This window comes from Mustela nigripes, chromosome 11 (genome assembly GCF_022355385.1).
Source record: "Mustela nigripes isolate SB6536 chromosome 11, MUSNIG.SB6536, whole genome shotgun sequence".
NCBI classification, from domain to species: domain Eukaryota; kingdom Metazoa; phylum Chordata; class Mammalia; order Carnivora; family Mustelidae; genus Mustela; species Mustela nigripes.
The window spans coordinates 29,771,324-29,790,596 of record NC_081567.1 but is presented as its reverse complement, the minus strand read 5'-3'; the positions used below and the strand labels follow the sequence as shown (position 1 = coordinate 29,790,596).

Here is a 19,273-nt window from a genome sequence, read left to right as displayed (position 1 = left end):
CATTGCGAGACTGAAGGTTGCTGTGTACCTTGGAGCACTCTGTAGGTATATGGTTTTTGAGCGGGTGGTAGGGAAGAAGAAGAGGTGGCCCAGTCCATCACTAGGCTTTGGGAAAGTTCATAATCTGGCTGTGATATTGTGGTGATATAAAAAAAATAGGACACATGCCCAGAAATTCTTGGATATTTAAGCAATGGTGCTTCATTCCCCTCCCCTCCAGTGTGACTTGTTTCTGTCAAATAGGACACAGCAGACTCTAGTTTCCACCTTGAGTATTTTTTCCCTTGCATGTCTCTCTCCCTCCCTCTCTTTTGTTGTGTTCACAGTGTTTGCTCTGGGTGAAGCCAGCCACCATGTCCTGACGCTACTCAGCCTGCTGCAACCACAGGAGTTAGCACGGAAGTGGATCCTCGAGGAGTTGAACCTTGAGACGATCAGAAACTTTTTTTTTTTTTTTAAGATTTTATTTATTTGAGAGAGAATGAGTTGAGTAGGGGCCAGGCAGAGGGAGAGGGAGAAGCAGACTCCCCGCTGAGCAGGGAGCCAGTGCAGGGCCTGATCCCGGGATCCTGAGATCATGACCTGAGCTGAAGACAGTTGCTTGATAGAGTCACCCATGCGCCCCGACCACAGACTCTAGAGAGACTCTTAGCCAGAACTGTCTAGCTGTGCTGCCTCCTGACCCACAGAAACTGTGAGGCACTAAGTGTTTGTTACTTTAAGGCACTAAATTAAGGGTAATTCGTTATCCATCGTAGATAGCTAATGGCAATTTGTAGACCTTCTGTCTTCAAGCCCATCCACTGTGTTGACACAGATGTCCTGGGGAGACCTCATGCTTAGCAGGTCCCAGAGCAACTCATTACCTTCCCCACAGACCTGCGTGGGGCTCACAGACCCGATGCGGGGCTCGATCCCAGGACCCTGGGATCATGACCTGAGCCGAAGGCAGAGGCTTTAACCCACTGAGCCACCCAGGCGCCCCCATAATTAGTATTTCTTTAAAGAATATATAATGCATTGGAATGACAGACACGGTTTACAGGAAAAGACTGTGGTTGTCTACGTACTGAAATCTGATGAGGGGAACAGCAGCGAGGACCAAGTGTAAGACTTGACCAAAGGGGCACCTGGGTGGCTCAGTCGGTTGAGCATCTGTGTGACTGTTGATCTTGGCTCTGCTTATGATCTCAGGGCCATGAGTTCAAGCCCCGTATTGTGCTGCACACTGGGCATGGAGGTTACTTAAAAAAAAGAAAAAGATCTGACCAAAAATTGGATATATTAGGAGGGAAATTCAGATTACTCCCAAATTCTGAATACCTGGGCACATGAGTGGTGGTGTTAGTAGAACTTGGGACAGCAGGAGGAGCAGATTTGGGAAGAAAAATACGAGATTCTTTTTCAGTATTTTGAGCTTGACATTCCAGGGGCACATCCAGGATCTGGGCCGTGGGAGGGAAGGTTCTTGAAGGAAAGAAGGAAGTTTGGAAGTCAGAGAAGGGACAGTTAACAGCTGTGGACGGATGAGCGCGCACAAAGTGGGACAGGGGAAGAGCAGGGCTGAGCAGAGCCCACAGTTTGGGGACAGGAGGATGGGAGCCCCTGTCGGAGCCTGAGAAATCAATCCAGGATGTCAAAGGAAACCAGGAGGGCGTTGTGTTCCCTCTGGAGGAGCGGAGATGCTGGGACAGGGTGACAGCGCGTCAGTACTGAGGAAATTGGGAAGACACACTGAATAAGGCCGTGCTGGTGGGCGGTGGTTGGGGGGGTACAGTGAGCTTGCAGAAAGCCGTTTCGGCAGAAGGATTATGAGCAATAGCAGGGGCGGAGGAAGATGGAGCGCGGGGATGTGTGTCACCTGTACCAGGAGGGTAAAGGAAGTAAAGTGACCGTGTTTTCGTGTCCCAGGGACTTCGTTAGGGTCTCGGTTCTTTCATCACCAGGGATAGCGTGCTTAGTGACACTGCCTCGTCTCTCTAGTGGCATTATTGAATTACTTGTTAGCATCTTTGGTTTCCCCACAGACTGAACCTGTGTGGCCTCACGGGACTTTGGGTCCCCGGTGCCCAACTGTGTGTGCGCGCCCGGCCACGTGAGTTCCCAGGGTGGGCTGAGGTGTGGGAGGGTGTGAGGCCCACTGTGAGCCGCGTTGTCGGCCCCCGAGTACCGCGTGGACGCAGGTGGCTCACAAACCGAGAGGACAGCGGTAGTGAGAGTTCCTCTCTAGAGTCCGTGCCCTACCCTGCCCTGGTAAGACCTGCTTGTTCCGCAAGAACCGGGGGTACACATAGGGCCCACCTGGCACGCGGGGGAACAGACCCTTGCTCCCAGTGTGGCTCTTCCCGGTGCACTGTCTTCATTCCTTCCTCTGAAGCAGTCTTTGTGCTTCCCATGTGCTCTTAAGACAGTGCCTGCCGGGGCACCTGGGTGGCTCAGTGGGTTAAGCCTCTGCCTTCGGCTCAGGTCATGATCTCAGGGTCTTGGGATCGAGCCCTGCATTGGGCTCTCTGCTCGGCGGGGAGCCTGCTTTCTCCTCTCTCTCTGTCTGCCTCTCTGCCTACTTGTGATCTCTCTCTCTCTGTCAAACAAATAAATTAAAAAAAAAAAAAAAAAAGACAGTGCCAGCCTTCCTGTCCTTTTCCTGCTCCCTTCCTTTGGTCCTTTTGTAGGTGAGTGCTGGTTCTCCGGAATCGTTAGAGGATTCAGTGAGACAGCAATTACCTGCATAGCACCCAGCACACACATAATAGCACAAGACTTGCCCCGAGCTGAAAATACTATGACCGAATGGACTGGAGGTGAACTGTGCATCTTAGCTGCTGAAAGAGGGAAGGAGGGTTCAGGCAGGGGAGAGCTGGCCAGTCAGTCAAGACATAAGACATTGTCATTAGACCCAGTTTTCTAAAGAACGCTGGGCGGGCAGCAAAGTCTCGGGCAGTTAGGGGGCCTCCAGCAATGGTGGGGCCGGGTGAGCACCACGGGCACACCGAGTCACTCAGCCCTGCGGAGTGTACCAGCCCCTCCTTGGACACGATTTAGGAAGAAAACTTTGCAATCCAGCCAGCATCAGTCTAGAGGAATTACACTCCTTGAGGAATGTCATATTCAGGCCAATCTGAAAAGTGATTTCTAGACTTCTGCATGCAGAACAGGTTCTCAGTACCACTTGTCTCTTGGCATGGAAGGTCGGCAGCTGACGAGTTCTTGGAGGACCGCGATCACACTGGTAGATACCTGCTTGATGTCCTTAACAGTTCAGTACGTCTTTACTCAAATTAGGAAGGTTTTCAAGTAGCATGGGAGGTCATCAATAAAAGGTTAGTAAAAGAATTTTTAAAAGTTATTCAGGGGCACCTGGGTGGCTCAGTGGGTTAAGCCTCTGCCTTCGGCTCAGGTCATGATCTCAGGGTCCTGGGATCGAGCCCCGCATTGGGCTCTTTGCTCAGCGGGGAGTCTGCTTCCTCCCTCTCTCTCTGCCTGCTTCTGATCTCTGTCTGTCAAAATAATAAATAAAATCTTTTAAAAAAAAAGTTGTTCATGAACATAATTCAAGAAAATAAGTCAGCTGAACAAGAAACAACAACAAAAATAGGACTTGGTCCTGAGGTTGAAGGAGTTGATTAGTAGAGGTATGAGTCCGGGTAATTTGCCCTGGCAGCACCAAAGTCTGTGGGGACAGTCCCACTTGGGAACAGGCATGGCTCGCCAAAGGGCACGCAGTGGAGAAAGGATTCAGGATTGACAGGATCAGAATGGAGCTCGTGTCATTTCACCACCTTTAAGGGGGACAAAATGATCTGTTTGGTAATAAAAGCAGATAAACAGAAAAGATGAAAACTTTTCTGTCTGGTTTATTTATTTGTTTGCATTTCTTCTTCTTTTTTTTTTTTTAAGATTTTATTTATTAATTTGACAGAGAGAAATCACAAGTAGACGGAGAGGCAGCCAGAGAGCGAGCGAGGGAAGCAGGCTCTCCGCCGAGCAGAGCGCCCGATGCGGGACTCGATCCCAGGACTCTGAGACCATGACCCGAGCCAAAGGCAGCGGCTTAACCCACTGAGCTACCCAGGCGCCCCTATTTGTTTGCATTTCTAATGATAGCTCAAAGAACGTTGTATTTGCAACTAAAATGACAGAATCCTAATTGGGAAACAAAATTAAATCTCCCTTCAAGGAGGGATAAAAAAAATTCTGGGATATTCATAAAGTAGAATGTTACTTGGCGATAGAGAATTAACTACTGAAAGACACAATGTGATTAATCTCAAAAACATGTTGCCTGAAAGAAGACAGTTGGGTGCCTAGTGATTCCGTTTATGTGGAGCTCGAACCCAGGGAAAACGAGTGTACAACCGAACAGTGGTCACCTTGGCTGGGAGAAGGAATGGATTGGAAAGGGACACAGTGGGACTTTCTGGGGTGACGGAAATGTTCTGTATGTTGATGTGAGTTCTACGTAATTGTACCCTCTTGACAGACTTAAATTATGTACATTTCACTGTATACAAATTGTGCCTTAAAAAAACAACTTGTACACAAGTTCTGTCTGCTGGAACTTTTTTTTTTTTTAAAGATTTTATTTATTTATTTGACAGAGATCACAAGTAGGCAGAGAGGCAGGCAGAGAGAGAGAGAGGAGGAAGCAGGCTCCCTGCTGAGCAAAGAGCCCGATGCGGGCTCAATCCAAGGACCCTGAGATCATGACCTGGGCGGAAGGCAGAGGCTTTAACCCACTGAGCCACCCAGGCACCCCGTGCTGGAACTTCTTTACAAATAGTAATTACTCCTAAGAATCTAGTTCTTTCAAAATTTCTTGATCCTAAAATTTAGTGTCTCTGCCAAGGAAATAACAAAGCTGGTCATGGAGATTGCTTTTATTCAGACTTGTGAAGTCTGTGAGCAAACACAGAGTGCTTGAGTCCTACACTTTTATTCCATTGAAAGGGGTGAAGTCACCATAGTTTTAATCTAAATATAATCATACAACAAATTCTACAAAAAAGTTAAATATCTCATTTACCCCATGGTTTCCTCTCTAGCTCTTTTACCAGCAGACTTAGATGACCAGTAGCCTCTTAAACCAAAGAAAAGAACTTTTTGGTGAAAATGCTTAAAAATTAAAACGTACATAAATCATAAGGCACCTGGGTGGCTCAGTTGTTAAGCGTCTGATCTGCCCTCAGCTCAGGTCATGATCCCAGGGTCCTGGCATCGAGCCCTACATGGGGCTCCCTGCTCAGCAGAAAGCCTGCTTCTCCCTCTCCCACTCCCCCTACTTGTATTTGCTCTCTTGCTATGTTGCTGTCAAATAAATAAAATCTAAAACAAAACAAAACAAAAAAACCCCAACCTATGCATTAGTTAATTTTAACTACTTTTACTGTTTAAATATTTGGGCATGATCATTAGCTCTGAAATGAAATATTTAAGAGCTCAAAGGTGGGATGGGATAAGAAAACGTGCAACATTAAATGTGACTCCGCGTACGCTGTGGGAAAAGATTTTGCCTAATTTTTGACAGAAGATCATATCACAAAAAAATAGTAACTGATGGGGTAACTGGCTAGCTCAGTAGGCAGAGTATGCGACTCAGAATCAGCAACGTGAGTTCAACCCCACGTTAAAAAGATTATCTTGTAGGGACACCTGGGTGGCTCAGTTGGTTAAGCAGCTGCCTTCGGCTCAGGTCATGATCCCAAGGTCCTGGGATGGAGTCCTGCATCAGGATCCTTGCTCGGCAGGGAGCCTGCTTCTCCCTCCCTCTGCCTGCCTCTCTGTCTGCCTGTGCTCACTTGCTCTCTCTCCCTCTGTCTCTGACAAATAAATAAAATCTTAAAAAAAAAAAAAAGAATATCTTGTAAAAACAACAGCAATTGAATAGCAAAAAGTATACTTGTCAGCTGCAAGGTTCTTGTTTCCTTGTTTTAATTAATCTATTTCTAGCAGAAAACAGGAAAATACTTCATGCAAGGAATTCGGCCAGAACCTTAAGAAAAAGTTTAAAGGAAATACATAATCACAGTAACAAAAATTTCACTTTCAAGACTGAATTTAGAGGATGAATATAAGGAAACAAAAAAATTTGCCGCTGCAGTACGTGACTTTTAAAATTCTTCATATATCATCTGAATGGCCACAAGTGGCCAGAGACTGAAAACATAACCTGTTACTAGAATGGTTAAATAAAAAGTACTTTCTGGGGGTGTCTGGGTGGCTCGGGTTAAAGCCTCTGCTTTTGGCTCAGGTCATGATCCCAGGGTCCTGGGATGGAGCCCGAATCAGGCTCTCTGCTCAGCGGGGAGCCTGCTTCTACCTCTCTCCCTGCCTCTCTGCCTACTTGTGATCTCTGTCAAATAAACAAATAAAATCTTTAAAAAAGGTATTTTTTGGAACATATTTTTTTCTCATGGCCAGAGACTGTTTTTTTTTTTTTTTTCTTAAAAAGTCTTTTTAAATTTGGAAAATATTGTAACTTGACCATCATTTACTCTACTGGATCTGTAGTTCACTATAAAGCTACAGTGTCCGAGGTATTGATGCTACTTTTTAAAGATGCATTGATAGAAACAACCTGTTTCTGAAATTGGCCTCTGTGGGCCTGAGGTGTTAAGATTCCTTCCCATCTTTTCCCCGCCGCAGTACAGTGCCCCCGTGTGGCTGATGTCCCGACACGTTTTTCGAGCACAGGGTCAGATGGGAAGGGTTGGAGACCTAGTCACTTAGGGAGTCGAAAATTGTGGTGAACTGCCATGGTCAGTGCCAAGCCACTTAGAACTTCCCTAATATGAACCCCGGCTTTGACAGCAAGCTTGCTGACAAGTTATAAGCAAAGACCGCGCTGAATGCCCGACACCTTTACTAGAGACTGATCACTAAAACCTGCAAATGAGTCCTTTCACCAACGAAGGCTTAAGAACTCAAACTCGTGGAGTAAAAGGAGGACCCAGGAATATACTGCTGCCAGGCAACTCACTAGCCACTGTATAATCCTGCCTCTGTTTACAATTCATGTCCTGTCCTGGCATGTTAAGAGTTTGGCTTCTTGATCATTATTAAAAACCCTCAACAGAGAGGGCAGTACTTCTGACAGAATCCCTGATGTCTCCCCGACTCCCCAAAGCCACATACTGAGATACAACTACGAAGCACCCCGACTTCCTGTGTGGTTGCTGCTATTAAGCCTCAATCACCTGTGGGGCGCCTGGGTGGCTCAGCTGTTTGAGTCTGTTTCGGAGTTTCAGCTCAGGTTGTGACCTCAGTCCTGCGATCGAGCCCTGCGTCGGGCTCCACGTTCAGTGGAGAGTCCGCTCCTCTGCCTCTCCCTCCCCCTGCTTGCAGGAGTTCTAAAATAAATCTTAAAAAAAAAAAGAAAAAAAAAAGACCGAGTCACATAGACTGTACAAAGCTTCGCATCCCATGTGCAGGCAGACCACACGTTTGTCAGGTCCTCATGTGATTGGGCTCATCAGATCTCTCCAGATCTGCTGGGAGAGGGTGCCCAGAACCTGACCCAGAAATCGACTGTACAGAGGACGGACAGATGCACTCAGGGCATGGGACAGTAATACAGGCGATGGTAACCAGACAGACAAATCCTTCAAAAGGGAAGATGACAATTTTTATTGTTATTACAAAAGCAAATTCTTTTAACTTCAGTCATTTGAGTAATTCCAAGAGCGGCTAAGGGCTTCATCCTCACACAGGCACCAAGTCAGGCACAGTAGGTAGCTACAAATCATAAGAAAAGGTTTCTTTACCTTGGATTCCCACAGTTCCTACCTAGAGCATTCTGCCATGCTTTGGAATTGGGTTAAAAACACCAGCAGAGCTACTCAGTTCCCTTGAATTCATTGGTTTAAAAAAAAAAGCTAGGTATTGACCTACGCTGTTCTAGTAAAAACTAGTCACTAAGTCCTGGCCTGAGAGAGATCCACATTTCCTTTACAACAGACGAACTAGTTAACTAAGAGGTGAGTCGATTTACGAGAGCCCAGTAGGAGTCCTTAAAATATGGAGACCTTCCTCTCCGGGCTCAGACCTGTCACGGAGAGCACGTGGAGACCACGAGGGGCTCGGAGCTCCGCACGCTCTTCCCCAGCGGCGGGAAAGGAGGTAGCAGGGACTTGGGCTGACGTCTGGAGCACTAAGCTAATGTGCCTGGCAGAGGGGAGCCTCAGGAAGCACAAAATGTCATTCTACCTTTGCTGTCCACAAACCTGAGGTTTCCGTGTTTAGTGTTGAAGGGCACAGTGGCATGGGTGGTGAGGCAGAAAAGACCGTTCCCATGCCGGGGGGGCTTGCTTAAGAAATGCTCATCTTCTGCCTAATCAGACGTGGTGCCGATCTGCTCTTCCCTTATGTTAGAGAACATTAAGGTTCTAACCTCCACTCACATCTCCGGGCCCTTATAACGTCCCCTGGTAAAACAACTTGGCTAGCGTAGTACTGTTTCAAGGAAGCATAGGATTAGAGGTATGTGAAACGTGTTATTTACTGAAGGGAAGACTCAGTATGTTCCAGGATACTGAAAATCAAGAATTGATATCCTAGAGCCATAACCATCACGAGTTGTACCACTCTCCCCAGCCTGAATTCTGGCAATAAACTGGTTCACATGGAAGAAAAACTGTCCCTGTTCCGCTTACTAGGAAATCTAATATAACCGACTGCTAAATTTAAGCCTAGCTAATATAGTGTCTTTTGAGTTGTGCACGTGTAATTACATTTATTTATTTAACAAGCTGCTGCCGTGGCCAGACCTCTAAAGAAACGAAGCGTGAGTATCAGACGGCATCTTGCTGGAATCACTGAGAAATGAGCAGGAGGAAATGGAAGCCACGTTAATCCGGAGACAGAAAATTGTCCCCTAAATCCTGCTGATGGTCTCCCGCACGCGTGCCTGGGGGAGGATTCATGGCACACTTGACTCTTGAGAAGGCAGGCCAACGCTGTACAGAACACTGAACCGTCCTACAGGCCGCTGGAGGGCGGGAACCAGGACTGCGATGACTTCTCAAGGTTCAGAGCTGCCTGAGGTTGAGAGCTGTTGGAAAAACCGTTTGCCCCTTGATCGCCTGAAATCCGTCCCCAGAGCCACAAAGCCCCCACTCACGTGGTGGCCGGCGGTCTGTGAGGAAGTCCGTGCACCCGAGGAGAGGAGCTGAAGTGCCGCCCCGTGGGACGGTCATCGCAGACCGCGGGGCGGTGATGCTTGTGACCAGTCTTCCGGGAGATGCCAGGGAGTTTAGCGGATTTTTCTCGAGAGTCCACCGTGGAAGCAGTTTTTCACCAGAGGCTGGCCTTTTTCTTGGGCTGCAAAACTGCACGGATGGAAGGCGTGCGCCGCGGTATCTGTGGCACTGGAGCCGAGAGGGTGCCGGGGCGTGGGAGGGCACCCCCCGCAGAGTCCGTCCCACACCGAAAACGCGGTTCTTGTCGCAGAGGAACTAGCAGACAAGTCACCTGTTGTTGCGGGGAACCACCTGTACTTTCACAATTTACAAAGCGTTTACATTCAATTATCACGTATTTCAAGACTTTCCATTCAAAACAAACATACATGGGCTTAAGTATTCGAGAACACTTTACTATGCGTCACTTAATTTCACGGCATTACATCCTCAGTCCAACTCTCCGGGTCTGATTTCACATTGATTTTCCCTGGGTAAGTCCCTTTTGCGAATGAGAAACAAGAAATAGATGCTGCCCTTTCCCCTCCCCCACAGTAAAGTTTAAAGTGGCAATTACTTCAGATGTTTGTTTCAACAACACCTTCTCTTCAATTCAGTTCATTAATTTAAAAAACTATAAATAGCCTAGCATGAAAGTTGTATACAGAACATTAATGTAAGAAGATGCGAAAAACATTGTGATTCAAACGTATCTATGCTAAAGCTGGAGGAAAAGATGTCTGGGTCCGTTTTACCCTCATCTGCAGCCAATGACCCTAGTACGTTCGCGTGGTCAGCCACATCCACACGCTTGCAGGGCGGGGGACAGCACAGGGCCCTCCCTGCACGGCTCTGCAGAGCCCGGCGCCACACGCGGCCGGTTCACACCAGACATTTCATTTCCTCATCCCCATCACTAGACAGGGTGATGAGGAGTTTAAAATGCATCAACTCTGAATGAACACTTCCCAAGGAACTTCCAAGTCCGTATTTAACAGGGGGGTTCTTTTAAATGATTAGATCATTTGTACAAATGTGTAAAAAAATTCAATGAAATCTCTAGTTCACAATGACATTTGTGTTCATTATCTCCTGTTTTGGAGGCAGGCCCTTGACAGTTGGTATCCATATCTTTCTGCGGAAGAGTCTTGGCAACATGCACATAATATCCTAAAAGTCTAAGTGTTTTAACAGCAAACAGAACTGGTTTTTAAAAATATGCTCAATTTAAAAATGGAAATCTATATTTGGAAATAATTTCAACAACTCTTGAGCTCTTAAAGATTCCTTAAAATCCAAGCAATTGCTATTTTGTTCCTAGTAACTTGGAAGTACAAAAAGAGTCGTATGTACTGATTATGAAGCTCCCAGATTTCCCAGAGAAATAAAAGCCCAGAGATTCGCTGACATAATAAAATTTAGCTAAACTTCATGCAATTTAATAGCCATGAGTATACTTATAGGAAGATGTAGGACATTAACTTTGCTCTGTCCGTAAGATACAGCCTCATTCATGAAATGAATGGTAATTCTATAGTTAAGAGAACAGGGTTAAATCAAGTTTTATGTTTTGTGACTGGAAATACAGTCTGACTAGGCTTTTCTTTTCTGAGGGAAGGTATGTGTCATTAAATATACAGTTACGAAGCATCTTATTTAGATAAACCACAATCTAAAAGAGGCTGAGTCTCTGATAAATGGCAACAGCCCTCGGAATCAAGGGGGGGCTTCCAATAAACCCAGAAAGTGGCTTTTCATTTCCCATTTATTCTCATTAAAAACTTCAAAGTCGTGACAGTTACAGTATAAAGTCAGCCTTTAAAAACCACCACAATGCTCCATTGTGGTTCACCCAGATAACAGTTTAGCAAGTTTCAGCTTTATATTTAAGAAAACAGTCAATTTCAAATAATTGAGAAAAACTTCGATACTGTGCTTGATTCTACTTATCACTGTTAACTTTAGTCTGTGCAGATTCGGGTGGTTCTAAATATGTGTGTCCTTTCGTGGCTGGATGAGATTTAGCTTGGAACCAGCAAGGATCATCCAACCTTTAAAATCACTGATACAAATAGTAAACGGAGTAATCTGCAGAACTGGCACTTGCAATGGGCACAGTTTTCAACTAGATGCATGCGGCTCTTATGAATACTAACGGAGGCATTTCTGCCAGGTCTCAACATGCTTTCTTTATTGCAAATCCCACTAATTTAACAAGTTAATGGAATTTTCTGTAGGGGTACAATTTCATTACGCTTTACTTATAAAAACTACAGCACGCTGCTCTTTCACTTTAAAACAACTTACTGTGTTTAAGAAATCACGTTGAATATAAATTGGCAGAAAACAGCTGCCGGACCTACTACTGAAGCAGTGTCCCAGCTCCATAAAGGTATGTTAAGTGGACGTATGCATTAACCATCAAAGGAAGGGGTCAAACTAATGCGTTCCTTTAATACAAACTTGCGCATCGTTTGGAAATGCCTCATTTAAAGTAGTGGGGTAGGGAAAGAGTTTAGAAAAGTCCAAGTCATAAAATGTACTCAGTTACTTGGTAAGTTAAAAAGCTAATGCAACAATGTTACATCCAGATAAAAAACGTTATTCAAAAGCAATTCAAATACCGAAAAGGATTTCAAATTGAATATTTTATTAACATGGTAGTTGTCTGTAACATGTGCACACACTCGCACACTCAGAATCATCTGCCTGGGGGAAAAAAGACTAAGTATGCCTAAGGGGAAAATGAAAAATAAAAAAATTCCTGTAAGTTTTCATTATTGTAGGCAATTATGTCCACATCACTTACAAAGCTATTGCCAAATCTGTCCGAGGAAGCAGAGTTTCGGAGGGGAGGGGAAAAAAATCTGGGGGAAAATTCAACAGTGGCATAGCAGAGCTCTCAATATGAGAAAGCTGACATAATGTGGACTTTTGCTGTGGATTTTTGTCTTTGCAAAATATGGGAAGAAGTTTGTCAATGGGCAGAAAATAAGAGAAGGCGGTGTGAAGTAGGCTTTTGCAGTCAATTTTCCTCACAGTATTGTGCAGGGTCATCAAGAAAATGCTTAGTCTTTCTCTGGAACCAGTTTCAGAACTTTCCCAATTGCAATGGTTTTACCTAGAAATGAAATAAAAACAAAACAAAAAACAAAAAACAGAAACAAAAACCCTTTTTCAGTAGTTAACAGCAAAGCTATGTGAGGCATTCAAATCATGAAATTATTTTTCACAACGTAAATTACTGAATAACTGGCTTTACCACCAGAGGCACAACTTCTGATCAAGCAGTCTTACTACCAGAGTCTTTAGAGGATGGCTAGACTTGAAAGGAAACATCATCTGCTATCTGCTGTATCATAAACCTAAGCCTGGACAAGGAAAATGTGCAATATCCGTATCATGGAATACTATTTGGCAATAAAAAGGAATGAATTACATTCAATACATGTTACAACATGGCTGTAACCTCAAAAGGTTGGACCTCAAAAATATGCCACGTGAAATAAACTAGACACTAAAGACCACAAATTGTATGATTCCACTTATACAGCATGTCCCAAAAATGCAAACAGAAAGATCTGTGGTTTGCTAGGGACAGGAACACAAAATGACTTGTAAACAGGTAGAAGGGTTTTTTTTAGATGTTCCAAATGTTCTAAAATTAGACTGTGGTGATGGCTGTAAAACCGGTAAACAGACTAAAATTCATTCAGCTGTACACTTAAAATAAGTCAATTTCAAGATACATAAATGAACTCAGTAGAGCTGTGAAGAGGGATTCTTAGTCCTATTATAAGGGGTACAAATCCCAATAAGTCACATGAAAAATCTTATAGCCAAGCTACTCTTCAAGAAAAAACAACTCTGGGGTTAAACATTCTTGCTACATTAATTTCTTCCATTCACCCTCTTTTGTCAGTTTCTAATTGGTAACTAAGATTCTTATTTGTTTATGTTATCAGGACAAAGCCAAGTAACAAGGTTCACTATTACCAGAAAAATTTAAGATAATGACTTAAAAATACAGTGAATACTGTCTTTTATACAGATTCCTCTGAATAAGGTTCAGAAGCTATATTCATCATGACATCCCCAGTGCTTGTCACAGCTCCTGACGTGCAGGAGACACACTGTAAGTTTTCTGTCAAACAGAAGTGGAATGAACTCGCAAGGTGCAGACGCTCTATTTCAAGTGAACCACAATGTTTAATGGAAAGTTTCCCACACTCTTAAAATAGTTACTGGAGTTAGAAATATTAATGATCCACAGAGAAACATTTAGGAAGAACCATTTTGTTTTCATGCTACCAAAGAGTTTCATGGCCACAAGTTAAGATTTCCTCAGAACTAGGGGCGCCTGGGTGGCTCAGTGGGTTAAGCCTCTGCCTTCGGCTCAGGTGATGGTCTCAGGGTCCTGGGATTGAGCCCCGCATCGGGCTCTCTGCTCAGCGGGGAGCCTGCTTCTCCCTCTCTCTTTCTCTGTCTGCCTCTCTGCCTACTTGTCAAATAAATAAATAAATAAATCTTAAAAAAAAAAAACAAAACAAAAAACAACTTTCCTCAGAACTAGGTAGAAATGGACACCCATACCAACAAAATGACACTAAACCTCTATAAAAATCAGGTGCTGAAAGACCACAAGGTCTGTGTCCCTCTCATACCCCCAGTATCAGCGTATTGAACGTCTGTCGTATTTGATTTTCAAGTGTCTCCTGACCACAAAAATGACAAGTTTCTACTTCAGAGGCTCATATGGCAAACACTTGCCTTACAGGGTTAAGCCCTTCAACATGGACTTTAACCATATGTACTACAAAGGGTTTCATCATAGAAATGTCTCATTTAGGAAATAACTCGCAGAGCCCACTACTTGCAAAGTATCATAATTAAGATTCTTAATCTACAGCATATTGCTACATGGTTGGTTCTGTCTGTTCGATTCACTGAATCGTAAAATATTTATTATCGGAACACATTACAGGACAAGCAACCAGGTTTTCTATGAACTTGTGATGCACACCATACTCGGACGGAACAAGCTCTACATCCCAGAGATGCTACGAGGCATCAGTGTAAAGGCTTACCCTCATCTCGTAAGGTAAAGCGCCCCATCTGAGGGAAGTCTTTAAAGGTCTCAAGGCAGATGGTTCCCGCTGTCCTTAAGCGAGCGATGCATACTTGATCTTGTTTCACAAAACGGGGTCGAGTCTTACTTTTTTCTCCTGATTTTTTGTCTACCAAGCAGATTAAGGCCTATCCAAGGAGAAAGAATGAGATCAGAATGCCGAATAAGAGAATCTTTAAGACATGGAGTGCCAATAAATGAGTACATCACTGTTGCCGATCAAAAATGATCAAGACAGTCTTCAAACACATACAAGAACAAAACCCCAGTTAGCTTAATTATCAACTGATTAAGACTCACTGTTATTTCGACTTCCTCAATACAGGTGTGAATATGCAGCACCGCATTATAACCTGGGCAGATGATCGATTTGTGCTCTATGATCACTATCTGTCAAACAAAAAAATTCACATCTTTATCCCTGGGGTAAAAAAAAAAGCACTGAATGTTCTCCAGTTCCATATAGTACCGCAATAGGGAACTCACTGTCTCAAGATATTTTTGAGTTACAAGTGCTGGGTCAGGTCGCCTGATCCAAGCTTGAACTCGGATATCCTCGCCCCACTGCCCTTCTTGGCCAAACCCAGACTTTGAAACAGAGCAGGTGGACTACTTTTCTGCGGAGCCTTCCCTCCACCCCACCCCGCAAGGATTTACGGTAATCACGACCACTACAGCTGCTCTGGGTTTATTCTGTTCCAGATGTCAACTTCTCCTAATTCTACCCAATTCTCAGTATCTAAGGCCCAGTAAAAGTAAACAACCTTATATCCAGCATCAAAACCTAATTTATCATCATAGCTTATAAGAAAACTCAAAAATTCTGTAGCTACACTGTCATTCTTATGCGGAAGTCAGGTTGCCAATAACAGAGAAACTGTGTTTTCCTGTCTGGAAAGTTACGGACTCTGAATGAGCAGACACACCCTAATTTCCAAGGCAACTGTGCTCTATTTATGGGGAAAGACACTTTGGGTAAAATGTCTAAGTAATAATATGTATTATTAACAGGAGATTAAAAAAAGAAGAACTTGGGGTGCTTGGCTGGCTCAGTCAGTAGAGCATGTGACTCAACTTGAGGTTCATGAGTTCAAGCCCTATATTGGGCATGATGATCCTTAAATTCTAATTTCATTTAAAGTAAAGATCACGAAGACAGTGACAATAACAAGTTCACCTGGGCATCAAATGTGCGTCCAGAATGACAAAGATTATTAAGATCACAAAGGATGAATCCTGGAAGAATCTCCTCCTCTTCAATTCCTTTCAGTCTGATTTTGAGGTTTTCACCTGGAGCTACAGAATCCGTTTCTACATCATCGGAAAGGATTCCAAGAACTTCCACATTGTGCTTAAGGGAGAAAAAAAAAAAAAAGACAAATCAAACCCAGGACTGGGGGTTTCCTGACACATGCACTGCAGAGCAGAACATAAAATGATCGGACTATTCATTTAAAGAATAGTCAGCCACATTTTTCTAAGTATAAATGGATTGGCCAAAACACGTTTTGGATATAAAACTTTATTTATATGACATGAATTTTATGAAAATCCTATCCTACAAGTATAAACTGCCAATTAAAATATTAATTCATCAGCTTTTTACTATCACATCCTAATAATTTCCAAACTGAACACAGTATTAACCAGCATTTGCCTTTTTTACCTTTTCTTTTCCTTTTGTAAGAAATCGTTTTTTTTTTTTTAAAGATTCTATTTATGTATTTGACAGAGAGAGATCATAAGTAGGCAAAGAGGCAGGTAGAGAGGGAGGGAGAAGCAGGCTCCCCGCTGAGCAGAGTCCAATGCGGTGCTTGATCCCAGGACCCTGAGGTTACGACCTGAGCCAAAGGCAGAGGCTTTAACCCACTGAGCCACCCAGGCACCCCCTTTTTTCACCTTTTCAAAATTAAAACATTAAATCTAATACTTGGATTTTAATTTTATGAATGTCGTTTTGATTATTATGATTGAATTCTAGGGTTTAATGGGTACAGCTTCTATTACCTATCAACGCCAAATATCTGAAGAGTGTGCTTCTCAAAGGTTATCTGAACAATTAAGCTTTAAAAGAATACTATTTAGGGGCGCCTGGGTGGCTCCCATTACTTTCTCCCATTTCGTAGGTTACCCAACCATTAATTTTTTAATGTAAGATAGTCTGGCATCTCTGTCTTTTGAAATATTTAAGTCTGTTCCACGGAGACTCAGCAGGACTGACAGGAATGGAGTCTTCGAGGCTTGCCTCCCAGAGGCAGGTGAAGCTATGCTGACCTGCTTGCTCCCCTGTATGAAGTCCTAGCTCCCGCAGACAAGTTGTAACTAGTCTAGCCTGGCCCCCAGTCCACCTGCTCATCATGGTGAATTCTACTTTTCTTTCTACTACAGTAGAACACTCATCAAATTTACCTTTTATAACCATTCTACACTGTACAATTCAGTGGCATCTCATCATTCACGATACTGTAAAGCCAACATCAGCACACAGTTCCAAAACATCCTCATCATCCCAAAAAGAAATTCTGTGCTTTCATTCAAGTCACTCCCCATTCTTCAAGCCCCTAGACTTTTGCAACCACCAATCTGCCTTCTATTACCATGACTGAACTACTCCTGCAATTGCTCTGAGCCAGGATTCACAATGATAATTATTTTCATTCGACTGCTGTTGACATTCAAGTTGTGTCAATAAATACCTTAGTAAAAAGATACTATGAGGGGTGCCTGGGTGGCTCAGTGGGTTAAAGCCTCTGCCTTAGGCTCAGGTCATGATCCCAGAGTCCTGGGATGGAGCCCCACATCGGGCTCTCCGCTTGGCAGGGAGCCTGCTTCCTCCTCTGTCTCTGCCTGCCTCTCTGCCTACTTGTGATCTCTGTCAAATAAATAAATAAAATCTTAAAAAAAAAATACTATGATAGGATACTCCAGTCTTCCGTGCATAAGGCATCAAGAAAACTCAAAGTATAATTTATAAAATGCTAATTACACCTGAGCATTATCCTAACAATGGATACATTTTCTAATCCTTTTTTATTTTTTTTTAAGATGTATTTATTTCAGAGGGAGAGAACATACACAGCTTGGAGACGGGCAGAGAGAGGGATAAGAAGCAGACTCTGTGCTAAATATAGAGCCCACTGTGGGGCTGGATCCCAAGACCCTGAGATTGTAACATGAGCCAAAACGAAAAATCAAACACTCAACTGACTGGGCCACCCAGATGCCCTATTAATTTGGAGGTTCTGATGGCTGAGGCCCTAGTTTCCTACATAAACATCTTTGAAGCTGTCAGAGAAGGCCCCTCTGAAAAACAGGTAACATGTCTATAATTATCAGCAACCGAGCAGCCAAAAATAACACAAAGCAACAGTTCATGGAGACTTCATGCGTTTTAATGAAACCCACCTCCATAATAAACAAATTACAAAAAGGCAGGAAGAAAGAACTAAGAAAAAACCCATTTATGATAACGGCACATTCTCTTCTCTCAAAACAGATTAGGAGTATAGATAGAGCACATTTTATAGTATCCAATGTAACAATACAAGAAAAAGAGAAGAAAGCAGGGACGCCTGGGTGACTCAGCCGGCTGAGTGTCTGACTTTTGCTCTGGTCCCACTTTCAGGGTCCTGGGATCCAGCCCCACATCACACTCCCCTCTCCGTGGGGAGTCCGTTGGTCTCTCTCCCTCCGCCCCTCTCCCACACCTGTGTTTTCTTTCCCTCTCTCAAATGGATAAATAAAATCTTTATAAAAACTTTTTTTAAGAATTAAAAAAAGAAAAAGAAAACAAATTATATCATGATTAAACTTGAGTTTTCATCCTGGGCTCACTTTGCTAATCCAATATGTTAACAGAAACAAGTCACTTAACCACTCCAGAGCTCTACTTGCATCTGGTGAAGAATGGAGGTAAGACTCTCTTGAGGATACATCTTTTAGCTCTAACGTGGTACTAATACTGGCTCTTCCCCATTTGTTACTGGATAACACAGCTCCTTATCTTCTGTACTAAACTGTGTACTTAATATTAATAAAACATAATCCTAGACTTTACGTTTTTTTTTAATGGAAAGCACTACATTTTTCAAAAGTTATAACTCTTTGCTAATATTTTTAAGAGAACATCTAAATGAAAAAGGGCATTACTAATTCTCACCTTGTTTGGCATCATCACAAGCTGCTGGCCTTTACAAATAGATCCTGATTCCAGCTTTCCCAGGACCACAGTGCCCATATCCTGTTTAAAAGTGAAATAAAAAAAAAAGTTAAAGACTTTTATTACTACTCTACAACAGTTCAACAACCCCAAGTGAAATCTTATGGAGCTTACTCAGAAAATCTTTAGCTCAACTGTCAGAATGGTTAGAATTAATCCTAAACACAGGATAGGTAAAAAATATATTATGTCATTAGTATAAGCAATTTTAGTACTAATAAGGATGCCTAAGATCTTAAAAAAAAAAAAAAAAAAAAAAAAGCAGCACAGTACCAGAAACAGCATAAAATCTTACATGAAGATCTCAATTATTTAAATTCGAGTTCTCTCAAAAATTTCTGAGCCTGCTTCCTCATGTATAAAATTGGAAAAATACTTGTTTAAGAAATTTAGCATGGAGCTAATGAAATAATCAATTCTTTGAGGAAGTCAAAGTATTACATACTGATAAAAGTTTTTAAAAAAACAAGTTGAAAATCCAGTTCAAAATAATAGTTTATTTTTCTAAAGACTAATAGCCAGTGTCGGTGAGGCTACGGTAAAAGCCACACTCACACACTGCTGGTGGTATTTTGGATGGCTATCGGTCAACATGCATCAATGACTATGCAAATCCTTTCAGTCCGGCAGCTTTAGTTGTTTGACTTTCTCTCTAAAAAAATGCCCACTGGCTCACTGGGATAACAGCTTGAGTAACTAGGCCAGCTGATGAAATGATGATCCATCCACAGCACTAAATAACATAAGGCTATT

At 43.1% G+C, this 19,273-nt stretch overlaps 1 protein-coding gene across 2 annotated transcripts in view; it reads right to left on the bottom strand.

Annotated features, from left to right (window-relative positions):
* Positions 1-7,599: 7,599 nt before the first annotated feature.
* Positions 7,600-19,273, bottom strand: part of GSPT1 (G1 to S phase transition 1) — a 34,358-nt gene continuing 22,684 nt past the window's right edge. For both annotated transcript variants that reach the window (XM_059415301.1, XM_059415300.1), the window contains exons 11-15: positions 18,461-18,541; positions 15,479-15,652; positions 14,602-14,691; positions 14,261-14,429; positions 7,600-12,294 (exon numbers count right to left, since the gene is read on the bottom strand). In XM_059415301.1, coding sequence (XP_059271284.1) covers positions 12,242-12,294; positions 14,261-14,429; positions 14,602-14,691; positions 15,479-15,652; positions 18,461-18,541 — 567 coding nt within the window. In that variant the 3' untranslated portion in view covers positions 7,600-12,241. The remainder of the gene's footprint in view (positions 12,295-14,260; positions 14,430-14,601; positions 14,692-15,478; positions 15,653-18,460; positions 18,542-19,273) is intronic.